Genomic DNA, 20,431 nt, shown 5'->3' with positions numbered 1-20,431 from the left:
AGTCCAACCCCCTGCTCAATGCAGGAATCCACCCTAAAGCATCCCTTACAGATGATTGTCCAGCTGCCTCTTGAATGCCTCTAGTGTGGGAGAGCCCACAACCTCCCTAGGTAGCTGATTCCACCGTCGCACTGCTCTAACAGTCAGGAAGTTTTTCCTGATGTCCAGCTGGAATCTGGCTTCCTTTAATTTGAGCCCATTATTCCGTGTCCTGCACTCTGGGAGGATCGAGAAGAGATCCTGGCCCTCCTCTGTGTGACAACCTTTCAAGTATTTGAAGAGTGCTATCGTGTCTCCCCTCAATCGTGGTGTGTTTTTTCATCCAAAGAATAGAAAGTTTGAATAGTGGACTAAAGCTGGCAAAGCATAGCCAACAAGGGCATATTAAGTTCATACTGAGACAGCTCAACAATTTTACATTCCTTACAGGCAGAGCATTTGAAGTAATCTACATACTTTCTAAACCAGGCAAAACAAAACAGTCTCAGCTATCTAAACAGACTATAATCTTTCAAGCTACCTAACCGCAGATGTTTCAGACGGCACAAAAAACATCAGCTGACAGTTAAAATCTTAATTTGTGTTAGCTCTTTGTAATCCATGTCAGTTAACCTGTTGTTCCTTTTGGGGGATTGTAAGTACTTAAATATACATGTTAGCATGCAATAAAATCAGATGATTCTCAGTAACAGAGTAATTTAGGAAAGCAAAAATCATAGAGAGGAAAACTTGCATATATTTTTTTTACAGTCTCTGAAGATTATTAAAACGGAAGACAATGGCTCTCTCATGGCCACTTGAGATGGCTTGCCAGTCACTTCAAAATGCAATTATCTGTGGCCCTCCATTTTAATAACCATGACCTGGGTGTCAACAGGATTAAATCAGCCATTAAGGCTGCTGCTTTGAGTTAAGAGCATTAAAAATTATGTCCTTATTTACCAAGAGGGAGATAACTTCCGAAGGTACTATCTAAACACCGGCGATCAGTTCGTTAGGAGGAGGCTGTACCCACAATATTCTTCAGGTTATTTGGGAGGGCATTAAGGAGATATCTAAGGCTCATTACTATACTTTATGTAGCACTTTGAAACACTTTACCATCTTTATCACATTTACCTTCTAACAAACTTGACCCTTTTAAAAAAAACCATTTAGCATATTAATTACACAGAACAAAAGGAATCTGTTATGGTATGCAGTACAAAACTAACCTTACTCCACAAGCCTTCCACTTTAGTTCCACCAGTTTTATTCAGCCTTATGTAGCAAAAGGTCTGAGCACAGAGTCCCATTTGCAATAGTTTTCATTGTAGGTCTCAAGAGTCGTAGATCTCGCATTCTTCTCCTTCACAGAACGGATACAGGCACTCATTTTAATTTGCCATGGCGTACCTGAATAAATGTGAACAAATGCAGTTGCACATAGCTAGACTTTGTTGAGGTGGGCATCAAGTCCAGGTTGGTGATGGTGATGATTAAGCAAGAGGGGGTTGGGGAAAGGGTTTGGAACAAGTTTAAGTGACGCTCTGCCTTTTCCCTGGGTGTTTTGTGTGAGCCTGAATCGGCCTCTATTTCATTAGTTTGCTTAGTCGGTTTAATAAATAATCCCGGTCAGCTTAATAAAATATTTTTGTCTTACACTTACAGGGATCCATTAAGAGAAAGCTGGAAGATGACAGTTCTCCAGCCTCCCACACCATGCCTGACGTCATCTTCTCAAGTGACAATAAGAGACTCTGCCTGGATGATGTCACTCTTTCTATGGGACAAGGGACCAATACTGTGTCATGCCCAGATATGCAGCGCTCTCCGTTCTCCACCAATCACGGGGCAGGCTCTATGGGCGTGGCAGGGCATGGAATGCTGATTGAAAACAATCACATGAACGGGAGTGGTGGCATAGAGTCTCCATTTTCAGTACCACCTAATGCTGAAGTAGGACAGAAGGGGCCCATAGGTGGTCATTACGACGAGAAAGGGAGTAACTTACATTCAGTGGACCAGGAGCTGCAAGACCTGTTAGAAGAGCTGACAAAAATGCCCGATCCTTCCCCCAACGAGTTGGACCTTGAGAAGATATTGGGAAACAAACCCGAGGAGCCCCTTGGGAATCTCAGCCACCCGCAGCCAACCATAAACAACACTCCAAAGTCCTCTCCACAGGCTCCGCACTTGGACAACCACATGCCCAACAAAGACTTTTCTCCCGGGTGCAACCCTACAAGTAGTGGGTCACCCCAAATGAGACCTTCATCAGCTGGAGCAAGCTATCCAGTTCCGTCCCAAAATAAGACCGTTGCTTCACCCATTTCTTCAACTGCTCAGAACAAGAGCCAAGCTCAGTCTATGCTCCCAGGACCTTTACCCAACATGACTGGTCCTAATTGGCATGCTCAGCAACTAAAACAGCTGGCAGCCAGCAAACACGCCCCAACTTCCAAGCACCAGGCTCCTAGCTGGCCTGCCATCTCTTCTCAAGGCCTCTCCCCTCCTTACCGGCAAGGCTCTTCCCCTCACCACCAGCCGTTCAGCCCTCAAAACGTCATGGTGTCTGGTATGAGCTCCAACAGCTTGCCGGGAGGCAATATCCAAAGCCCTCAAAACTCCTTGCTCTCGAGTATAACGTCCAATAGCAATCCATCCGGTGGTCCGTCGCCTCCTTTTGGGGCCGAGAAGCTTTCCAGTCCAGTTCTCAACCAGCAGCCGTTCAGCCCTCCAAATCCCATCCTTCCCAACCTAAATGCCACCAGCATTCCCACCAACAGCATCAAAAGCCCGCAAAACAACCTGGTGCCTACGAATACGGGACCCTCCCCGCCCTACAGGCCAGAGAAGCTTTCCAGTCCTGCGCTGCATCAACAGCCCTTTAGCCCTCAAAATACCTTAATTCCCAACATCACTCCCAACAGCAACCCAACAAGTATGCAGAGCTCTCTCTTCAAATCCATGTCGGCATCCCAGTCCAAAAACATGAACATTATAATGCAGCAGTCCTCCAACGGCATGCAGCCCAGCTTGGTGAGCGAAGGCCCTGTGGCCCAAGACCAGTTTTCTTTCAGTAACACCAAGCCACTGACCCACTTCAGTTCTGACCCCGCAACTCCTCAGAAGATGTCGCAGATGACTTCAGGCTCTGGCCAGCAATCGCTCATCCACTATCTCCAGCAGCAGCAGCAGCAGCAGCAGCAGCAACAAGCAGCAGCAGCAGTGTCTTCACAGCAGTCCCAGCAAGTTAACAACAGCCAATTCATCCAGCAGCAGCTGCGCCAGCTCATGCAGCCCTCGCGGATGCAGCGGCACGTGCAGCCGCCTCCGTTGCCATCGCAAGCGCGACAGGTAAGCGTAGCCGCCGCCGCCGCCGCGCCAGAGCTGGCTTTTTGTTCCTTAGGCATAAGGCCTGTGCCATCGATATGTGTGTGTAACTGCAGGCATAGACAGATGGCCCTGTTTGGACAAACTTTTCTCCACCCTGTAGAACTGGGAGGAAGCCTCGTTTTAGGGTTTACCGCCTGCCTCTCCCGTCCCGCTAGAGTGCCCAGCATCAGGATCGGATTCGTGACTGGGGATAGGGTGCAAACGCTGGCAGGGTTTTGGGAGGTGGGTCTGGTTGCTCTTCGTAGTTTTAGTCTGTTTCTTAGTGTTTGTCAGCCCCCTTCCCCTTAAGCTACTCGAGGTGATGTACAATAGCAGTGAAAAGCCACGAAAATGTAAGGCTAAAAACGGTACGCACAGCAAGCAGGCCCTTAAAATATGAGTGATGTAAAACTAAGCAGTGTGTTGGTTGGCCTGGCAGACATCTTTGCGGGGGTGGGGGGGAGTCTTTGCCCTGAGTGCTGCTTGGTCCTACTTTCCCAAAAACATTGAGAGCCACCAGTGGGGGTGGGACACATAGGTTTAATTTTTAGAAATAAAGAAATAAATACGCTGGTATCGTGAAGCTCCTTGCTGAATTCCACCTCAGGTGTGGGAGCGCCTGTTTGAGGCCACGCTGGCGTAGAAAAGAGGTGGGACCCTGAAAAACAATTCAGCTTCGCGTCCCATGACATGTCTGACATGCTGTGATTTATATATGGCTGAAGTCAAGTCCTGATTTAGGTTCCTACAGGAGCCTTAACACCAGCTTAACTGTAAAGTGTGAAGCCAAGAAGGCTCTGCTGATGAAAACATCTTGAATTAGGTGCAAGCAAGACTTGAAATACTTGTTGCAACCATTCTTCCAGAATGACCTGCTTTTGACAAATGCCTTATTCCTCTGTTCTGCTGGGATCTGCTTACATACCAAATCATAAAGCAAAGGGTTGCCACGGGCAGGCTCACGCGTGGGCGCATATTACAAAGAGCCCTCCTGTGACCAGTTGATTAGGAAGGAGGGTTGCAGAGCAGCTGTGGGCCAGAATCGGCATCTATTGTGAGGGTTTTGTGACAAAGAAATGGGAATCTTATGTGGGAGGAATGCCTGTGTTTGCTTTGGGAGCAAAGCCATTTACGTTAAACATCAGCTTGTGTGCGTTTCCAAATTTAGTGCAGGCCAGTAAACCTATCGGATCTACTTCTCAACAGACAGACAGCATTGTCGGGACAGCCGAATAGGTACAGTAGGCAGACAAGCTCTGGGACTGACTATTTTTACACCTGCAATGGTACTTGGGCTACCTCAGAGCGCTCAGAGAATATCGTCTGCTGTCTGCCTCAGGCGCACAAGAGAGCATTTCTCAGGCAGGCTCATCAGTTCACCTGTGACCTGCATGACACCTCTGCTCATCCAGACGTGGTCCCCATCTTCTACGTGGGAGACATAGACTGGACTAAGTCGATAGGGAAGAAAGTGCCATGATAGGGCTCAGACAGGTGACGTGCATGAGTTAGCCAGGCAACATGCATTCAGCAACTGGGCTGTCCTTTGGGACAAAGCAAGCACCTCCTGCCGACAGGCTTGGGGGTGGGGGGAATCCCAACCAGAGTATCTGGGTTCCAAGGGTCCTCTTGCCTCTACAACGACATGGGCCTTTATTTTCCCTTTCTAAGTTTGTGCCTGAAACTACCCAACTGGGAGTGGAGGAATCTTCTGTACTGATGAACCATAAGAAGCCAAGTCTATTGTGACAATAAATACGAGCAAAGAGAATTTCACATTTTCAAATCAGTTAGGTAAGCTCATGATGCCTGACTGGTTTTACCAGGGAAGTCTTATAACATTAATTATGTACTAAATGACAGTTCTGCTCTGGATTTTATATAGCTTGTTAAGCCGCCTCTGAATAACAAGTGAGTCGAGGATCAGGGCATTTCTTTTTAAGAGCTTAATGGCTTTTATCACAAAACGTGGATTCTGCGTGCAAACCTAGGCACGACCCGTAGAGACATAAATGGATTATCACAATTCTAGTATTGCTCATCAAGTTTTCTTTCATATTGTAGTAGTTCTGTTTCTCAGGAGTGGAGGGTGGAAGCATCAAGTCGTTAATTGCATGGAATAATCAACTAATTAATCATAAGTTGATGAAGTGGATGTTTTTATTAGGGTTCTAAAAAGAATGGTCTCATCTCTGGCGAAGCTGAGTTCAAAGTTGATGAAATGATTGTGCATGTGTTTTTTAAAAAGTGATGAAATTTGTGCTTAAAAAATGGTCTGTGCAGCAGCCTAGATCCTGGCAATGGGTTTCAGGGTATTATTCTCAAAACAAAAGATTTATCTGCCTTGTTTGATCCAAGAGAAGTGGTATCTTAATTGAATACACACACACAACTTCAGAATAATAATTTCATTCAGTTAATTCATCATTTGAAAGTAGTATGGGATCTTCTTTAGATTTTAGATTAAACGTCTTCGTAGCTAGGGTCGGCATTCTTGTAATTTTCCAAGCCTTCAAAACACATCAGAAGAAGGAGCTCTGACTTCAAAGTAACACACACGCTCCATTCTTGAACTGTTCATGCTCATGGCATGGCCCTTTTGCATAATGTGAGTTTGCTGCTCCTTCAGAGCAGATAGGAAATCCTCAATTTTTACTGAGTTTGATCCTCCTTGTAGGGGGAAAATGAGGTTGCACCCATTGGCCTGGCTGCCGTACCCTGATCCAGCCTTTTCCAACTTGGTTTCCTTCAGATGTTTTGGACTCCAAATCCCATCAGCTCCAGCCAGCATCGGCAATAGGAATGCTGGGAGTTGCTGTCCAAAACATCTAGAGAGCACCAGCTGGAGGAAGGCTGCACTAACTAGTCCATTGTGCACAGAGCTGCCATGTATTAATTCTACACACCTTTAGTCCCAACTCTTCAGAATGTTTGTGACAAAAAGTGAATGCTAGGCATCACCGACAAACAGGTTTGCACTTGTACACACATTGACCAAGTTCAGTCAATCAAAAAACCCATAGCTAACATACCATGGGTTGTTTGTGAGTGCACCTCTGTAAGCAAACATGCTGGTTCTCGCCCACTCCTGCTTTAAATTAAAAACCACTTTCAATTAATAATTACCCATGGTTTGTTGTTGGGTTAATTCCGGGTTGTTAAACCTTCAAAAAAACCAAATTTTCCAGTTTTGCATGTCATGAAACATACCAGGAACAGGCCATTCATTGGCTATTAATTGAAACTGGAAATGGCAACACATTTGCTTGCCCCACCAATTCCTGCATTAAAACCCCCAGTAGTTGAATGTGACATGCGAACCAGGTCGTTTTTTATGTGTAAGGCAGATGTGTTCCTCAATTTCCCCCTCCCTGACTTGGTTCTGCACACAATTCTAAAACATCTAGAAAGGGATTTCATGGATTACTTAGAGGGTGTTGGAAACCATTTCTGGATGGCTTCTTCTCCACACTTAGCTATAATGCATAGAGCATCCACTAGGAGTATGCAATGTTTGGAGTAGAACGCCTCGAATCTCTCTCCAGCCTTCAAAAGGGAACACCCTCCAGATAATGAGAGGGGAAAGCAACAGTTTTGAAATACATTCAGATTTGGAAAAGGTGTGTGTGTGTGTGTGTGTGTGTGTGAGAGAGAGAGAGAGAGAGAGAGAGAGAGAGAAGGGAGCTGTGAGACCAGCCGTGATCCACGTGGTTTCTTAGGGAAACCTGATTCAGTAATGAGCAGATGCCACCTGCCCACCCAAGTGCTTGTCCCTGGGCACTTCTGTGTCAAGCACAAGTGAACTAAACTTTTTATCGCTACGCCATGGCTTTTCGGCACTTGATGAATTGGGCAGCACATGACACTTTGTATTAATATCCCATCCTTCCTCCAAGGAGCTAAGGACAGTGTACAAGGTCCCCATTGCCATTTTATTCTCACAACAAACCTGTGAGGTAGGTTAGGCGGAGAGGCCCAAAGGAAGCTTCATGGCTGAGGTGGGGAGTTAAACCTGAGTTTCTTTGGTCCTACTCCAGAACTCTTCATCATCCATCACTTTGGTTGGCGAGTCCACTCCTAGTCCATGAGTAACAATTCTTACATCATCTAATAACATACAGAGCTAGAATTGGCTTTTGGTAAAGAGAGATAATCTGTGACACCAAGGATGAGGCAGGAGGCCATTTCTGCATGTTCAAGAGCAGCTTTTGATGCAGTTTCCAGCATGCATTTTCTGGAAGAGCACCAGAGTGTAGGTGGGTGATTCGTTTGCTTTTTAAAGTTGCCCCTTTTGTCTTTTGCACATGTCTTTCGCAAATGTGGCTCAGCCTGGCTTGCTCCCCTCCCTTGCCCCGCCTTGGAGCAAGAAGTGAAGTATTATGGAGGAAAAAAGAATGTGGAGGGCAGCCAGTAGGATAAAAGAACAATAAGCAAAAAAATTGATTATTTGTAGCATACTCAGGAACATGGAGAAGGGAACAGCTGCTGGAGGTAGACGGGGTGGGGGGATGGAGAGAGAGTGGGGGGAGGTGGGGGAGCTTTTCGTGGCTTTAAAGCACATTTTAAAGAGATGACTTCGCATTCCAAAGTGTAACCTTCTTGGGGCCTACATGCGTTTTTGTTCTTAACAGTTTTATCTTAGATCTCTGTAGTCCAGCTGGACAGTTCTTAAAACTCCAGATTGCCCAGACAATTGGTAGATCTGATAATGCCTAGTGTTTTCTCATCTGATGCTCAATGCCTTTATTGTTATGCATTGACAGATATTGATTTGGTCACTGAGGGGTTTGCATTTCATGATAGAGGAAAGCTGAGCCCTGGAGGATATATTCTGTGCAAAGCAAAGCAACTGCTTGAGTGAAATGGGACTCAAAGGAACTATGGTGCGTTGCGGAGCAGGGGGAGATCGTCACAGAGTAGAGCCAACTCAGAGAATCTGGAGTTCACTGGACAGCCACTGTGAACTGTGACTCTTCTTGTGTCCAAGGTGGGAACAATGGTCAGACCGGGACTTAGGGTCCTGACGCAGAATCCTGTTCGTAACAGTTGCGTGGATAAGCTGTTCCAATGTAACGAGTGAGTGGATGTTGGTGCTTGGGACTTATTGCGTGGACCCGTTGGCCATTGGCCTCTGAGCTTCCTCATATCCCCTTGGGTCGTGAGCCGCTGGGTGAGATAAGCCAGGGTTTGGGTCTTCTCCCTATGCTAATGGTCCCCAGCTCCAGCTCTTGTTCAACTGGATGTGATCTAACATGTTGAGGCTAATTCTACACAAGACTCGAGCTTCTAATGGCCAGTAGACAAGTCAGTCTGGAATTGGGACTACAGACTTTTCTGGCTGGGTGTCGTGTTCTTGCCTGTTCCCTCTGGCATTCACACGTGCTGGCAAGCTGACACAAGACACTCACATCTTTTATTGAGGAAATCACAGGGTGGACAAGCTTAATGGTTACAGAGTCTCCAAAACACACTTAAAGCTGAACGACGGTTAGGAAGCTTTAGGCTCTTTTTTCTGAAATGATCCTTAAGGCAAACACTCAAAGAGGGATGTGTGTGTGAATAGGGTACGCCAATAACAGCTTTGAGCTTCTCCAGATGCCGCATACGCTGGCTCCTCAAAAGGACATGGCCAATCTCCTAAAACAAAAGTCCCAGGAAAGGTTGCTGTGAGCCATCAGAGCCGGGCAGAGAGATCCGTCACGCACTTGTCAGTCTCAGCCTACCACCACTGAGCTGACCCCGTTACCATGACTTCAGGAAAGGTTAAGCCTCAGGCCCAGGAGTCCCATCCTTCTGCTAAGGACTGGGAACTCCTTGCCACTTGAGTCTGGGCACAAACGCAGAATCCACAGCATATGCAAGTCCAAGTCTATGAAAAGCTTCACTACTTTTCATGGCATAGTTCTTAGATATCCAAAGTCCAAATAGCAAAGCGTCCGTGTGCAGAGTGCTTTCAAAGTCCCAAGCGGAGATGGAATCCAAAGCAGGAGGGAGGTCAGGCGTTGCGTCGAGAGATGAAACCTAGCCAAGCTTTTTCAGTTTTGCACCAGCCTTTAAGGCCTCTTCAAAGTCACTTGACAGACAGGTCCTCTGACCTGTAAACCGTGCCCACGTGCCAAGAGGGTGCTACAACCCACTTCGAAGAGCGCACCCCACCTTTTTCAAAACATTCTGAAGTTCCCAGATAGCCAGCTACTTCAAGGCCGAAGCAAAGGAGTGAACCAGCTACTCCCATGGGAACTGCTTACAGAGATAAGCTTGCAGGGAACATCTGACATTCTCAAAGCATTTCCTAATAAATCTAACCACTAGGTACACGGCCTATACCCGACACTGGGGTTGCACTCACTGGTAAGGATCAGGTTTGCAGTTTGTTGGTACTTCTGGGTCCGGCATTGCTCCCGGACACCCAAGAGGCTACAGCGACCACAAGTGGCTTTGCCCAGTTTCAACTGGTTGCAGCTGTTTCTTGTTTGTCTGTGGTAACCCTTATAAGGTAAGGTAATGCATTAATCATGTCCTGTTTATATTACTGCAATATGTTATATATGGGGCTGCCGTTAAAGAGTGTTCAACAGTTGCTGGTGCAAAATGCTGCAACAGATCCCTTTCTGGTATGCATTTTATATACCATATTACACCAGTTTTGCATCCGCTGCACTGGATTCTGACTTGTTTCCAGGCCCAATTCAAGATTCTGGTTCTTACCTATAAAGCTGTAAACAGTTTGGCGCCAGGATGTCTGAAAGGCTGCTTTCCGTCATATGGACCTGCCCATAGTTTATGATCTTCAGAGACTCTGTTGTGTGTCTCACCACCAAGAGAAGCTAGGTTGGTGGCAATGCAGAAGAAGACCTTTTCTGTGGCAGCACCCCAAATGTGGAATTCCCTCCCTAGGGAAGTGGCAGGTTTTAGGCAGGCAGTGAAGATGTTTTTATTCCAGTCGGCTTCTAGTCGCTTTTATCTGTTTCCTTCTTGTACACCACCTTAGGGGGCCTGTTTGGGTAAAAGGACAAGTTTTAAATGAATAAATAAAATGTGTTCACAGAATCCTTTCAGAAAATTGTCCTGTAATCCAGTGTCCATCAGCAATACGATAGGTGCCCTGGTGCCTTTCAGGTGTTTTGGATCACAGGTTACATAACCCTTGACCATTGGCCATGCTGACTGGGGCTGATGGGAATTTTAGTCCAACGCATCTGAGTTAGCTCCTCTTCACAAATTGCATTTTTGAAGCGTATGCCTAAAATACATGAAGTGTATTAACTTTAAACTAAATACATAAAGTGTGAATGCAGCAAAGAAGGAAGCAGAGGTGTTTCAAAGTGTGAGCCACGTTTTCCAGAGGGCTGGATTGGAGGCAGCACGGCCGCAAACTTGGATTCGTTGTCATGTAATATGTGAAACAACCATACGATGCAGACGCGGCTGTCGGATCGTGGTGATCATTTGTACCTGTTCTGTTCCGTCACTAATGGGACCTTCAATTCTTCATGGTCTCTGAACATTTGGGACACCCGCATGTGGTGTTGGTCCAGTCATCCCTCTAAGAATTAGAAACATTTTCTGTTTATTTACATATATACATCTTGCTCTTAAATGGGGCTCTCAGTAGCGTTCTATCCAGATGGCTCATAAGGACTATAACGTGCTTAACTTCACTTGGACTGCAGTATTTTGTGTTCCCAATCCACTTACTAGACTCCACAACCTTTCTTTTTTTATGTGAAAAAAATCAAAAGCATGGGGAGGGCTTGGGGGAGAACAGGGCCACCCCCCATGAGCTTCATCTCACAGTTACACCTCTGAAAGCTGACTCGGAACCCTTTGGATATAGCTTCTAAAGCCGGTATATTTCTCAAGATTTCCAAAATATCTCGCAAACAAGGCTTTTTCTACAGTGTCTTTCAAAGGACAAAATAATAGGATTGGGGAGGCCCAAGGGGTGCTCCCAAGTCTGGTATTGATCATGATTCTGAAGTGTGTTGGCATGTTGTACTTTAAGACAAGTTAGACGTAGGAGTAGACCCAGGGACAGGTTTGGGTTTAAGGGGAGGGACGGATCCTGCATGACTGGAGAGGAAACGTGCAATCCTGTGACTCCTGAAACTGTGTGTGCAGGCCTTTTGTTGCTCCGTGTGTGTGAGTGTGATAGAAGCATTTCTTTTTTTCTTTCAACGCTACAGTGGAGGGGGGCGAACCGATATTTGATTTCAAAGCCTCCTGGTAGTGATAGCACAATTGCTGAAGATTAGCCTTGGAGGGGAGTGGGGGGGCTTTTGAAGCCAAGCAGAAAGCTCTTCAGCTAATTAAGTGCCTTTTGAGTCCACAAATAAAAGACATTGATGATGAATTGGAACGATGGGAAGCAGTCGGTCTGGTCCAAGGGTTTGACCCGTCCACAGACGTGGAAACGTCGTCGTGAACGGTCGTTTCTACCCTTGTGTATATTTTTGTAGCCGAAATTATTGTACAAGGCTTTTTGCTCACTGTCTGCCAGATTTCAACAGGGACCCTACATGAAGCACTAGACCCTCCTCCCCGGCCAGCATCTCTTTCAGATTTTGTTCACAGCACATAACAGTAAACCTTTAGCTAAGCACAGTAACTTATGTTAGTTAACATAAAGATGTGGAAACTCTGAGGCAAGACTTAAAAACAAAGAACATTTAACCATGTCATTTTCCTCTGTCATAAGTGTCCATGAAACACATTTCCTTAGTTTATAAAAAGTTTTTTTAAGCTTTGTTCTGTATGTTTGAAAGCAAGAAGGGACCACTTTAGAAGTGTCCTAGGTATGTGTACAGTGCTGAATTCACTGCCTCCCGCCCACCCACCCAATACCCCTAGTATGATTTCTATCAGCAACATAGTAGTGTGTGTGCACAGTAAATTTACTTAAGGCATTGATGGTTCTGCCCTTCATAAACATTTGTCCCAGGACAGGTTTTACAATTCAATTTAAAATTGAAACAGCAGCGATAAAAAATACAATAAAACAAATAAAAGGCAGTAGAGTTTACACAACTGAATAATCCATCCAAATAAAACAGCAGAGTAGAAAACAGTCTTTACCAGCACTTAAAATGGCAATTCATTAAAATGACTGAGGGTTTTTTTTAAAAAAATGTCTTAATCCGATGCCTAAAAGATAATAAAGTCGGTGTTAGGTGGACTTCTTTGGGGAGCATATTTCACGACTAGGTTACCACAGTTTCTCCATGTTACTGTCTCCGCTCCATTTTTCTCTTAGAAGACACAGATATCAAGACCTACATTTAGCTGTTGGGAGGGGAGGGACTGAATCTTCTTCTCTAAAATTGATATATTCTATGCATTTTCTGTCCTTCTCCTTGCATATGGAGGAGGGGAAGCAGCCCCCCTCCCCAGCCTTGTACACATGAAGGGTGACTGTACAGGCGTGCCACCTGTATCCATGGAGGCTCTGTCCACGGAGGCTGTCCCCCAGGTTTTTGAATACTGATTTTCCAGGAAAAATGCCTGAGAAGGTTAGGAAGTCACCCTGAGGTGGAGAACAGCTGCCCTGTGATTCTACCGTAAGGATACTTCTTCCACTTGCTCAGTGTAGGAATGTTGCACATTGACTCAAGTTGGTGATCCCAGGTTGAATCTAGAAGCTGTAAGCATGAAGTGAGTGAGCTTTACAAGCTGAGGTCTCATGTGGGATCTCAATCATTGTCATGGGTGTGGAGATGTGAGAGTGACGCTTGGGCAACAGGTCTCCTAATGTACCACTTGCCACAATTCACTTACAGAATCACAGAATAGTAGAGTTGGAAGAGGCCTATAAGGCCATCGAGTCCAACCCCCTGCTCAATGCAGGGATCCACCTTAAAGTATGGTTGTCCAGCTGCCTCTTGAAGGCCTGTAGTGTGGGAGAGCCCATGACCTCCCTAGGTCATTGGTTCCATTGTCATACTGCTCTTACAGTCAGGAAGTTTTTCCTGATGTCCAGCCGGAATCTGGCTTCCTGTAACTTGGGCCCATTATTCCGTGTCCTGCACTCTGGGATGATCAGGAAGAGATCCTGGCCCTCCTTGTCCAAGGGGTTTATGTAGACAGAGATAGTAACAGCCATTGCTACATCATCTTTATTTCTCTTCAGAAGAACTTCAAACCACTTGTAGTAAAGAAATAGGGGAGGGGGGGAGAGGGAGCATGCTGGGAGCCACACAATGGCCCCGTGCAAACCCAGATTGAGATCACAAACGTATAGTGTACCCATTGATTTTATATGTATTCATCTGCAGTAACATAGGCCACCCTGTAACAAAGTTCTCAGACGCTGACAAGTGTGCTCCTCAGTGTAACACCCAACAATGGCCAACACAGACCATGGCTTGCAAGCCAACGTCAGACAACAGCTTCACATCCTGTTAAGCGGTCAGCCCTTTTACCATGGATTAAGTATTCAGGCCTAACCTTCAATCATAGATTAGAAATGCGTGGTTAAGTGTTCTGCCTTCAATGTACGCCCACTAAATACTTTAATGTATATCCATCTTATCTCATCATTTTTTCTAGTAGTATTAACATTGTGTTCAAAAACCAAAACCAGAAAATTCAGAAGAGAAGAAAATAACTCTGTGTTTCAGCTCTTGTAAACTCAATAGGACCAGGGTGGGGAATTACAGGCGTTTTGTTTTTCTTTATGCTGCTGGTGTCATTTTCTGCTTCAGTTTTTTAAAAAAGCACTAGAATGTTCTGTTTCCCAGTGCAATACCTCGAAATAACTTTCTTAGTAAAGTTTCTCTCTCTTTTTGTCTGGGCATTTTGGAGAAAATTCAGCGTGTGGGTGGGGGAAAACAAAGACGTGTCTGTGAACAGGAACTGGCATTGTCTCTCTCTCTCTGAATAGGGAGGGAAGACTGGACTAACTTCATTTGGTTCTCTTGCACATCTGCAACTCTGGAAACAGAGAGATGATTCACAGTTTGCCTACTAATACAAGAGCAAGCAAAACACTGTGAATGCACAGCCAGTCTGAATCTGTGTTGAAAATATGCTCAAGAAACACAATCATGTTCTCTGTAATCATGGTAAATAATTTAAATTTTTTAAAAGGTAAAGAGTCTTAAATACAGATTAGGATCAACACATTCAAAAGTGTTCGCTGTACAGTTTTGAAAGCAAAGTATACTTGCAATTTTTGCCACTTCTGCCCAGGACGAGATCTGTCAGCTTGTCCTGTTGGATGCAGCTTTTATTTCCGCTCTTCGGACGAATCGCCCATTCCCTGAAGAACTGGGTGGCCCGGTTGAGTACATTATCTTGTTTCAGAATGCCTTAACAAGACACCAAGAGAAGATATTTTCCCTCTGATACTGGCTTGAAATAATTTGTTCAACCTCTGAGTGATTTTTAAATACATTCTTCCTCTGGGTTTCTTTCAACTCTCTCATATTTGTGTGTGGTTTTCAATATGAAAATGTGTTAACAGAATCATTGCATAACAAGGCTGAGCTCTGGTTTTCTCTCCCGCTCTCATTCTCTCTCCACACGCACCCCAAGAGGTGTTCTGTGACTTCCTCTATTACTCCATTAATCACTGCAACTCATTTTTGATTCTGATCGAAGAAGCAGAATGAGGCTGAACAGGTACGGAGTCTGGCAGTTGACTTGGCTGTTTAGATTCCCTGCTGAGCTCATTTAGAGCTGCAATTAAGCTGTTCCTGCTGTATTTTTCCTCCTCGGCTCTCTGGCAGTCAGGCGGTGGCCAGTGCCAGCCTTAGCCAGCAGCAGTGGTGGAAAGAGTGACCACTGGGCTGGTTTTGGCCTCCACTCTAAAGAGAACATACAATCTACACGTGTCTTGTACGGCTGGTGTTTTCTCTGAAATCTTGTGATTTGGTGCACTTGTGGATACACAGGTAATAGCATCCAAAGGGTTCAAAAATCAAAAGCTAATTACTTCATGTATTATTATTATTATTATTATTATTATTATTATTATTATTATTTATTGCATTTTTATACCGCCCAACAGCCAAAGCTCCCTGGGCGGTTCACAAAAACTAAAACCATTCAAAGTATAAAACAAACAGTATAAAAACATGATATAAAATACACATTAAAAACTGATTAAAAACATACCATACATGATTAAAACATCTTTAAAACATTATTGGGCACATTGGGAGGGAAATTCCAAGTTTTTCCAGTGATGGCAACGGAAGGGAGCTGATGTCCCCTCCACCCCCAGCAGACCCCTGCAGGTCCTCAAAAGCTGCTCTGGAGGCCTAGGGGACCCCCGCGCCGTGTTCTGGAGGGCGGCAGGCGAGGGGCAGGAAGGGCCGTTACGCGGGCAGCCCTGGGCTTCTGCCCGGTGTACTTCCAAATGTCATGCTCTCGTTTTGTGGTTGCGCGGCCATTTCTTGGTTATACTTGTTGTTTATTACCCTGATATCTAATTGATGAAGGGCCCTTTATAAATATTTGAGGAAGCAAGTAAAAATGAAATATTTGCCGTGAGGAAATGGCTGTGAGGTGAGTGGTCTTCTGAGAGCAGCGTGAGAATGTTAAGGAGGAAAAGTCACTTCAGCTTCCAAGAGAAAAAAGTCTTTGAAGCCTCTCAGAGGACTGGGGGAAGCCTTTTGTTTGGAATAGAATGGCTCCGTTGAAGAATTTAGATGGAGAATTCAGTTGGTTCCAGTGTGTTTTATTTTGAGATTTATAGCCCAGTCCTGTGCAGACTTGGCTGTTGGTTTCAGCAGACTTTGCACAGGGTCAGGCTATTAAAGCCTTAACGGCTCAGAAGTGTTCCGGATTGTACAGGTTTTAAGGGCTGTAGTAGTGACAGGGATATTTTCTGGAGAATCTGACGCTGAAGAGCAAAGCGTTTCTCCTTTTGTTTACTGTGCACATTAGTGGCGCCTAAGCAGTTAAAGTGAAAAGAGGATCTGAGACTCGAGTTTGGCTGAAAGCCACATCCTCTGACTGGAAATCCAGCCGTCTAATCCCAACATACGAACACACGAAAACATCTTCTCCTGAGTCAGACGGATGGCCCATCTAGCCCAGCCTTGTCTGCTCTGGCTGGCAGTGGCTCTCAGGAGAGCTCTCCCGTCCCCTCTGCCCAGGGTCTTTCCCACTGAAACTGCCAGGAGCTGATCTTGAGACCTTAACGCATGCAAGGCATGTACTCAACCACCAAGCTAGCTATTTATTTATTTATTTATTTATTTATTTAGAATATTTATATACCGCTCCCCATTGAAAAATTTCGGAGCGGTGTACAAGGTAAAATGAAAATAAAAACAGAATAAAACAGTTAAAACAAAATTTAAAAAGAAGCAAAAATCAGAAATCCAAGGCTGCATGTTAAAGAAAGGCTTCTTGGAATAAAGAAGTTTTCAGGAGGCGCCGAAAGGAGTACAAGGTCGGAGCCTGTCTGACCTCCAGAGGCAGGGAATTCCACGGGAGGGGGGCCACCACGCTGAAGGCTCTTCCCCTGGTGGATTCCAATCGGAGGATGGATCTAGGTGGAACCACCAGGAGCAGGCCCTCGGATGACCTCAGTGACCGAGCAGGTTGGTAAGGGAGAAGGCGCTCTCTCGGGTATCCTGGTCTCAAGTTGTTTAGGGCTTTGTACACAAGTACCTTCAACCTGGCCCGGTAGCGAATAGGCAGCCAGTGCAGTTCCCTCAGCAGAGGAGTTACATGCTGGAAAGGGGCAGCTCCAGACAACAGCCGAGCTGCAGCATTCTGCACTAGCTCCAGCTTCCGGAGCAGCCTATGGCCCTAAGGGCTGGCTTACATCGATCTATGGAAAGGCACTCTGTGTATGTTTAGCAGCACTCTCTTCTCCTGTGAACTGGTGGGTTATTGTGCCGATGGCTATAACTATATTATCTACCTTTTTAGGGTCGTGGTTGTTTTTGGTTACATCTGCCTTCTATTGTTTTTCAAGCTACAATCATCACTTTACAGACCTTCCTCTCGAACCAAATATGTATTTCTCACTCACTGCACCCGTTGAATCATTTTAAGGTGTTTCCCTCTAACCCTTTTAGGGCCAGTATTGTGAGCTGAGCTATAAAGTTTTTTTAAGAAAACCAAACAAACCAAAAGGCAAGGTGACAAACACAGTCAGCCTGGTTAAACTGTAGTCTATATTTTTAGCCACTGAGGCTGGACAAAGAAGGAAGTCAACAACAGCAGCAGCAGCAGCAGCAGCAGGGCCCCCTGGCCTATCTCTCGCTCCAGCCTTGCAGACAAAAACACACCACTGTCGTAGTAAAGATCAGACGCTAATTGTTCCAACACGGTGCAGAAGAGGAGCTGCGAAGGGTGGATGTGTTGCTTTCCTTTTGGATGCATTTTGGGAAGGGCGGGACAGCACGGTGCATTTCGAGTCCAGCGGCTGCATTCTTTTTTTCTTCAAAGACAAGGAGCACAATCAGCCAAGTTTCGTGTGTGTGTGCGTGTGGACAGGCGTGGGCGTTTTGCCCCTGGAAAATCCTAGCTGGGAAAGGACTCCTCTGTCTTGCGAGGGGCCGGCAGACAGTCCCTTTCCTGAAATCCCAAGCAGGCACCAGACGGCTAAAGGAAGAGCGGCACCAGGCTGAATGAGATTGACTGCTTTGGACAGTGAAGCGGAGTAGGGCTTAATTGGCTCGCAGCTGTTTGCTTTGGCCCTCACCCCCCCCCCCCCCTCTAAGCCTCTTTCTGTTTGTACTCTCTTTTCCACCCACCCGTGTTCCAACCAAAGAAAACCTGCCAAATCCAGGCCCAATTTTCCACGCGAGGCAGCAGCAATTATGGAGGAAAATCTGAAGCAAAATCAAAGGACTCTAGACGGCATAGGCGCCTTTGCGGTTCTTGCTTTTAGGGGGTTGGGTGTTTAAAGTCGAAGATTCACCTGCTCTTTCCAGTTGTCCCCCCGCAGCGCTCAGGGAAGACTGGGGTGTGGTACAAGGTGTTCCCCAGAATCCTGCCCTTCAGAATCCATGCCTGGAATCTTCCACACATTCGTTCTGTGGAAGTTTGAGAACTGCTGCTGTTAAATTAAGTTGATAGTTCTAATTTACGCTTGCCCCACATTAAACAGCTGTTTCCATTCTCCTTGAGGACGGTATTCACAGGTAACTTCCTTGCACCTGTGTGACGAGGCTGCAGTTCTTCACGGTGTGGTTTTGTGCTCCCCACTTCCCCCTGCAACAGGACGTTCAAAGGGGCAGCCAAGGCAGAGCTGGCTTCCTTGTTGAGGAGAGAGGCCTAGAAACTGTTGGTGTCCTTTGCTGATAAACATACAGGCTGGTCAGGAAGAGGCCAAGCGGTGCCCTCCCTGAAAGAGCCTTGGTCCTCCAAAATCATCCCTAGTAGCTCTCAAAAGCTGCTTCGTGTCGGTCAGTGTCCTCCTGGCTGGCCACCTGTGCCAGCTGCCTTTCCCGTCCCCTGCCACACACAACAGTACAATATCCTGGCAGGCAGGTATGTCCTGTATTCCCAGTGGACCAGGATTGCCCATTACACAGTGCTTAATTGCTAGCGGCCAAGCCACTGTGCAAGAAACTCCATGACTTGTCAAAATACTACGTAAACACAACTGCTGCCTTCGATCTGAGCTCTGGAGATGTATATTAAAGGATACCAAAAGAATGAGAAAGATGGCATTCGTTTTACTCATTTGGAGTGCCATACGGGACACATGGATTGCGTGCAGGAGGCGTTCCGAGGTTCAGTCCCTGGCAGCCCCACATAGGGCCAGGAGAGGCCCCTGCCTGACAGCCCAGAGAGACACCTAGTTCCTGTGTTCACAGAGAGAGGCAAAGCAAGCAGAAGGTCCCAGGAAAGGGAGGGGGGGTTGGAAGGTGAGGTGAGAAATCTCCCATCTTGATTTGGAATCACCTGCCCAATCTATGGCCGCACACTTCTGGTAGCGCTAAGAGTCCGTGGGAGATCCCAGTCTGGACAGATCCCCATTCAGAAGCCTAGCGTGGAATGTTCAGGTACGTGAAATCTTGGAGGAGTTTTATCTGCTCATGCTGGAACGGGTGCCCAAAACGTTGTGTCTCTGGAAGGACGGCTTTGTTTTCCGTCGTTGTGGTTTCTGCCTCGCGCAAGGCCTCCCTCTGGTCTTCCAGTGGAGAGACTTGTCACTTGCGCTGCCCATAAGAAGGGGCCTTGGCACGGCTGGCGTCCACCTTCGCTGCACGGCTGTCTGCGTGGCAGCGTCCCTTCCTCAGCCTGCGCCTCTCCAGGGGTAACCTTGTCCCTTTCCAGCTGTGGGGTCATGTGCCAGTGGCAGTTTTTGTGGGTAGCTCTCCTTTGTGCTATCTATAGCAGCTCATGGTTTCCCACTTCTCCAACCCACCCACCCACCCCCCACACCCATCCACTGCCACCTCCCCAGTAGATGGCTGACCAAGATTCTTTTAAAAAAAGAAGAGGGATGCCTCCTGCCTTATGGAGGTAGAAGTTGTAAAAGATGAGAAATGCCCGTGTGGTGAATTTGGGGGTTATATGCGAAAAGATGGATCGTTTTCGTAGCTTCTAAAGCCATGTATAATTTCCCTGGTGGAGTTGCTTCAGTTGCTGCTGTGCTCTTAGGCTAGGAAGCCTAAGAGCAGGGCGCTGCGTGTGCCCACGCCCTGTTGTCTCCAGGAAAAGCGGAGCCCTGCCCCAGTGCGGCATTGGAGGGGGCCGGGGCCGGTGCGCTCACGTCACGGAGCAATAGACTCCGCCTGTCCACGTCTTCCCACGTGCAAGCCCCACCCCCACCCCTTTACTGTAGAAAACGTTGTGCCTGCCCTGCTGGGACCTCTCTTTCAAGGGGCCTGCTCCAGCTCCCCATTACCTACAGAGGAGGCCACGTTGTGCTGCCAGGGTTAGGGTCTCTTCAGAGCCCTGCGGCTCCCAGGCTTGCTCCGTTCCTGTGCCAGCTGTTCCTCACCAGTCCCCTCAATTGCCTCTTGCAGTCGGTCTAGTGGCCCTACTTCACAGGCAAGGCACTGGGAGAGGGGCGTTTCTTGAAGTTAGCGGCAGAGCCGGTGTTTCATCCCAGGTCCCGTCCGCTAGTCCGTTTTCTTTTTTCAGTCGAGAGGCATCCCTT

At 46.6% G+C, this 20,431-nt stretch overlaps 1 protein-coding gene across 1 annotated transcript in view; it reads left to right on the top strand.

Annotated features, from left to right (window-relative positions):
• Positions 1–20,431, top strand: part of MAMLD1 (mastermind like domain containing 1) — a 100,128-nt gene that overhangs the window by 56,179 nt on the left and 23,518 nt on the right. Inside the window, exon 2 of the mRNA XM_063141683.1 lies at positions 1,651–3,339. Within this exon, the coding sequence (XP_062997753.1) occupies positions 1,651–3,339 (1,689 nt within the window). The remainder of the gene's footprint in view (positions 1–1,650; positions 3,340–20,431) is intronic.

The sequence above is a fragment of the Elgaria multicarinata genome, chromosome 15 (assembly GCF_023053635.1).
Source record: "Elgaria multicarinata webbii isolate HBS135686 ecotype San Diego chromosome 15, rElgMul1.1.pri, whole genome shotgun sequence".
Taxonomy (NCBI): domain Eukaryota; kingdom Metazoa; phylum Chordata; class Lepidosauria; order Squamata; family Anguidae; genus Elgaria; species Elgaria multicarinata.
The sequence above is the reverse complement of the archived record's forward strand: the minus strand, read 5'-3'. Positions and strand labels throughout refer to the sequence as shown.